Source organism: Meriones unguiculatus, chromosome 19 (genome assembly GCF_030254825.1).
Source record: "Meriones unguiculatus strain TT.TT164.6M chromosome 19, Bangor_MerUng_6.1, whole genome shotgun sequence".
NCBI lineage: Eukaryota > Metazoa > Chordata > Mammalia > Rodentia > Muridae > Meriones > Meriones unguiculatus.
In genome coordinates, this window is record NC_083366.1 from 35,906,577 (window position 1) to 35,912,576 (window position 6,000).

The window sequence follows — 6,000 nt, forward strand, 5'->3', positions numbered from 1 at the left end:
GACACTAAATGCATGATGGGCATGGCTGCAGTGAGGCACCACTTTGACACGAGCAATATAAATGTCACTGGAGAAACACTGCAATCCTTTCCCTTGGAGATTGTCTGCCAAAGGCCAGTTTGGGATACAGTTTCTAGTGTGTACATCACTAGTCCCATATTTGGTGACTGGCCCTGTCTGTGTGGCATCACTCATTTGATCGTGCAGCCAGGGCACTACGTGGCACAGCACCGCTTTCTCTAATAACTCTCCCACGTGCAAGCCTGTACTCCGTCCATCCCTACTGTTCCCTGCGGCTCACAGTGTAGCAGAATATGCTCATAAGCTGAAGAAGGAGGTAGCTTTCTATGGGTTTTCTAGGAATAAATAATGCACACTTAATGATATCTCAGATAACTGCTTCACGTTTCTCAATGAAATGTGGATTTATCTCTCTTAAGTGTACTTTAGTTTCCATGACTGTTCAAGTTAAGCAAAATGTTACCTCTGATGTGATTACTTCATGAAACACAAGGGCCCTTTTCTGAACTTTCTACTTAGGCGGGCATATGGCTTCTCGTTCCTCCTTCTGGCTCTCTGAGCAGCTCGGAGCACTGAAACATTCTGCACAGTATGTTTCCCTTTGGATGCTGTTAAGTACAGAGGCGCAATTTAAGGAGAGGCATAAAAAGCCCAGTGGTTCCAGGAATTTCCTTTGTTTATCCATAGAGGGCATCAGCATTAGCCTTTCTCCTGCAGTTTGGGGCTGAAGATGCCATACTGTGAGAAAAACGGGCCTGTCCTCCGGACTACTAATTTGAACGAGACCCAGATGGGTGAACAAGCTTTAAAGAAATCCATTTCTACTGAAATTTCAGGTGTAATAGGAAAAACAAGCTTTTCCTGTCCCCTGTTGTTGAATAGTGTCTCTCTATGGCAGTAAACATACCAAAATGCACAGGATTTGCCCTGATCTTTCCCTTCCATAAGAGAAACACAGTCTTCAATAGCACAGGGGAAAGTAGAGGTATGATGGCTTAAGACAGAAGTGGCAGAATGACCCACGTTTGCAGAGAAGCTTGACTGCCCAGAAACAACACAGTTCTCTGTTATCAAATAAAGAACACAATCAGAACTATATCTAAATATAAAACACAAAGACCCAGACATTCACATGCCAGAGAAAACAGCATATGCCTGGGCCATAAGTTTTATCATCAAAGTTCTTACAAAGACTGGGAGACAATTCCTTTAGTAAGTTTTAGACAGTTGTGTAAACTAAAATTTCCGTTTGAAAGCCTTGGTGATATTTAAAAGTAAAAATCCACTCATCCCAATAACTTACAAACCTTACAAACCCAGTGCATGCTCTCATCTCTGTGTGTTTTCTATAATTTCTGTTTCAGGCTGTCTTCATTTTTTTTTCTCAAGTTTTCAAGAATGCTAGATCAACTGATTTCTTCTCTGTCTAACTGAAAACTGGGAAAGGTTCACATTGCGTTTTGAAGTAATCCAGAGGAGAAAGACAAGCTAGTGAATATAAATCACCCCAGGGAAGAGAGTAGGGATTTCACTGGGGTCTCTGTCACACACTCAGAAGTTAAGAATCTCAAAATGCGAGTAGGTGCCTTCCCAAGTCCGCTGTGAGTTTTCAGTTAAACTATGACTCCTTAGTCTCTGACATACCACAAAGATTCCACTTAAAATGTATTTTCAGGGAACTTTAAATAAAATTACTTTGGCCCCTTTGGGTCTTTCAAAGCTTTCTTCACTGTGCATGCAGACCAGTAAACGTGGAAGACAGAACTCTCAACACTGAAAAATCTAAATAATATGATGTCAAATCAGGCATCCATCCCTGCATCTCTTCAATGGGCAGAAAACAAGCTGTGGCTACAAACTAAAGTCTACAAAATGTACTTACTTTAAAAAAATACATAAAGCATTCAGAACAAATAATTTAACATCTGCCGCTTTGCTGAGGTGGAGATGAGTTGCTTTGGAAAGCAGGCGGCTAACTGAGTACACAGCATCAGAGAGAACTTTGCGTGGATTTTTGCTTCCTTGTTACTGATAATTCTACCTGACTTCTCTCACCGGCCTCTTAAAACAAAATGAGCATTTCAGAGCATGACTTTTCACACAACTAAAAACTTAGGCTATCACTGCAAACTTCCTCAGAGCGAACTGCTAAAACTCAGAACAGAACCCAGGCAGAGGTTTGGTTTTATAGGCAACAGCCTTCTGAACTACGAGTGACCATGGGCTTTCTTAAAACTGGAATCAGCTGTATTCTTAGGTTAAAGATCGGAATCTTTACCAAAAGAAACACCCAAAACAAAGTTTCTGTGTGGTTCCCTCCTGGTGCCTGCCTGAACATTTACAAGTGGAGAGCTGTCCTCTATGGAACCGGCTGAGAGCTGCTCATCTATCGAGAAAGTGTCTGTTCTCTACAAAAAGAAATTAAAATCTATTTTAAAACTAAACCAGCATTCTTCAAAAAGCATTTTATGTATGGATGTTGTTTGACTCCATACCTCAGGCTCATGACTGTATTTTTTTTTTAAATCTGAGAACAAGCAGTTTTCTACCTGTTTATATTAGGTTAGTTAAACAGATGCGACGACAGACCCACTTGAAAATAATTAAAAGCAAGTGTGTCAGAGACCACTGTTCTGAAAAGCTAATGTCACTCAGAAGCATAAGGCACTTGTGCAGTAGACGCCTCACAACGTCCATCACCCAGGCACGTGCCTCAGCAGCCCTCTCCCCCTTTCTGATTAGAGATCACAGGAGTTGGAGTTGGCTTACAGACTGTCATCTGTTTGAATGACAGATGTCTGTGCAGAAGTGGCACTCTGTTTGTTCTCGTTTTGTTTATGAAACGGATTCCTAAAAGGTCCTGTTGCCATGGTTAGTATGAGGCTAAAATATGTTAAAGAGAGAGGGGTAGGGGAGAAGGGTAGGGGACTGTTCTGTTCCCTCAACCCTTTTCAAAAGAAGAAATACTCACTCAGATGGTGATGACAAAATGTGTTTCTTTGAGCCATGCCTGTAGCCACCTTTGTTTACCTGGCACAGGGCGATTTGTATTGACATTTTCAGTTCTCCTCTCTCATCTTTTGACTACAGATAATAACTCTTTACTCTCCTTCCCCTTAACAAAAGGCTGCAAAGCAACCCGAAACTGAGTCGATATTTATCCAATAAATGTTAACCAATTCTCGCAATGGAACTGATTTCCTGATTATTATTATCATTTTGCTCATTCTTTTCTTTCTTTCCTTCTGTTTTGTTCAGATATTTTCCAACCTTGGCATGGCAACGGTACTTGACAAGTCAAAATGGGCAGTAAGTAAGTTCCTTGTTGGTTAAAAAAAAAAAAAGTTTGGAGGGCATCCTCCCAGCCAGTTGAATAGGCTCCGGTGCCTTAGCCTCTCTAAGATGCGAAGCTCCTCTTTAGCACTTACAGAAAAGAAAAAAAAAAAAAAGAATGAAAAACAGGAGGAAATGGGGGGCTGGGGTGGTGGTGGCTGGATTGCTCCTCCGGACAACATGGTAGGACTGAAATGAAATACCTAGACAGACTTACCGAAGAGCTTGCTGGGAGTGTCCTCGCTGTCATTTGATTCCACGGGCGCAAGCAGGGGCTCATTCAGCTCGCTGTCTGAAGTAGCAGCCTTGTCCTCACCTCTCAACTCCGCATTCATTTCACTCCGCACTGACAGCAAGGGCTTACCGACTTGTCCAGCTATCATTGGATCCTAGGATGGGGGGAAAGAGCGAAGGGGAGGAAAAAAGTGGCAGCTTTAGAGAGCGTGTCCTCTCTCCCTCTCCCTCTCCCTCTTCCACACACACATACACACACACACACACACACACTCACACACACTCTCCCTCTCTCCTCTCTCTTATCTCTGCCTGCTCCTGCTGTTATTGCTGGCTGCAGTCAAGTGAAGAGCTATTACAGATCCGATGAGTTCTCCATTACTCCCCACCCTATTAAAGCTCAACTAGCATGTGAGAGATTCAGGAGGCTTCGGAGGGAAAAAGAAGAAGAAGAAGAAGAAAAAAAAAAACTTCTTTGCAAGCAGGCTAACCAACACAGCTCTAATTGTGGGATGTGCTTTTGTAAGGATGTTTTTACACCTTGTGCTGTCTTTAATGCAGTACCGGAGTTGCGGCGGGGGTAGAGAAAGTGCTGGCTTGTACTCCAGCAAGCACCTCTTTAGAAGGGGCACCCTATGGAGGGACTTGGGACTATTTTAAGAAGCCTTCTCCCTGGGGGAGAAGCAATTAAACCCTATCCCAAGAGCAGAGAAAAGAAACGGGGGGGAAAAAGAGAGAGAGAGACTGCTACAAGCTTTCAGTGGAATAAGAGATATTTCTTATGTAAATCCTCTGAACACACTTAGAAGTTGGCTACAGGGTCCCAGACAGGGGACAGAGGCTGACCTCAAATCAAACGCACATTTTAAAGCAAACAATGCACAACAAAATATACGGAAATTGCTTTACATTTTTTTAAGGAAGTGGGAAAATACTTACAAACTGTGTTCAATATTTCAGTTACCTAGAGCATCATACACCCAGAGCATTAAAGAAAAAGGAATCAAGAATCACTTCCAGAAAAGAAAAACAAAAAAAAGGCAAAACTTTTCTTTCCCCAACAATTTAGCTTGGCTTTATCTTCAGCTCATTTAGAAGGGCATGTTAAGTTGAGAAATACTCCCCAAATCTAGCCTTTAGCCCACTTGCAAACTAAGATTGCTTTGGCACTGATATCAGATGCAGAAGCAAAGCAAAGCAAAAACTGCCTTTTTTCCTTCGTGATCTGGGAGCTATTTATTGTCAAGTTCATGCCTAAATGGTTCCTGAGCAGGAAACAGGTGACGTGCAGGAGCAGGTGGGGCTGCATGCTCCTCTGCCCATCATCACATTGGTTATGGTATGCCTGTGGTGTGTTTTTTTTTTCTTTTTAATGTATTCATGCCTGAAAAGTGAATTTGATATGACACATGATAATCTATGAAAATGTTAATCAATACAAATAGTTTAAGCTGTCATCAAATGCACTTCTTTAGTCAATACTCATACCACTGAAAACAATGTCACTGTCACCAGGGCTTAATTTGCACAGCACTTAAATATTGGACTCTGTGCATCAATGCACTTCTTCTTCAAATACTGTAGGTAAACACATTTTCTCCCTATTTAAGGCTGAAGCACTCAGCACGCATTTAGCTGAGCCGAATCCTCCCTTTTGAATACCTTGATAGGTCCACTGGAGGGCAAAATTAATACTTAATTGAATCTCACAGTCATCAAAATAATCAATACTTTTTTATTATTTATTCTTTACAGTCTGTTGACTGTTTCAAACCTCTGAGGGAATGGTGGAAAGGATTCATGGCTTTGAAACACTGTCATTTAACAAGGTAATTTTCAGTGGGGCATTAGAGGTTGTGAAACATATAATAAAACAAAAATGGTGGCTTATAATAGGAAGAAAGAAAAGAATTATATTTCTGCCATCTAACAAAACAGGATAAATAAAAAAGCAAGTGCAGAGAGAGAGCGAGGAAGGAGGGGGATGAGGGAGAGAGAAAGGCTGGCTTTTGAAGGGTTTTATCATATCAAGAGCAGAGCTGAGCTTTCATAATGCTGACATTTCTCATCCTGACAATCCTAAACAAGTGGAAAGGATGCGATCGCAGATATCATCTTTCATCACATTCCCTAGCCTAAGAACCAACATGACAGCTCCTCGGCCCTTTACACTGTTAATTACTAAATAAAATACTACTCTCTGTCAACATCAGATTATTGTAGATAGCAACCACAAACATTTCTCCATTGTTCCCCCCTTGGAAACTGTGATACCTACCTTGAACTCTTTAGGAAATAGATTAGGCTTGTCTCAGTATATTGTAAATATTTGAAATAGAATCAATGTAATCAATGTGGTCGACCCACAGTATTGTCAATCTAAATTTACTAGTGCGAGATTAGTATCCCAGG

The 6,000-nt window shown here is 41.4% G+C and overlaps 1 protein-coding gene across 2 annotated transcripts in view; it reads right to left on the minus strand.

The window, feature by feature from the left end:
* Positions 1-3,997, minus strand: part of Pou6f2 (POU class 6 homeobox 2) — a 380,942-nt gene extending 376,945 nt beyond the window's left edge. Inside the window, exon 1 of one of the 2 annotated variants that reach the window (XM_021652839.2) lies at positions 3,572-3,997. In XM_021652839.2, the coding sequence (XP_021508514.1) occupies positions 3,572-3,737 (166 nt within the window). In that variant the 5' untranslated portion in view covers positions 3,738-3,997. The remainder of the gene's footprint in view (positions 1-3,571) is intronic. The other variant, XM_060372425.1, reaches the window with a different exon arrangement.
* Between the last annotated feature and the right edge of the window lie 2,003 nt (positions 3,998-6,000).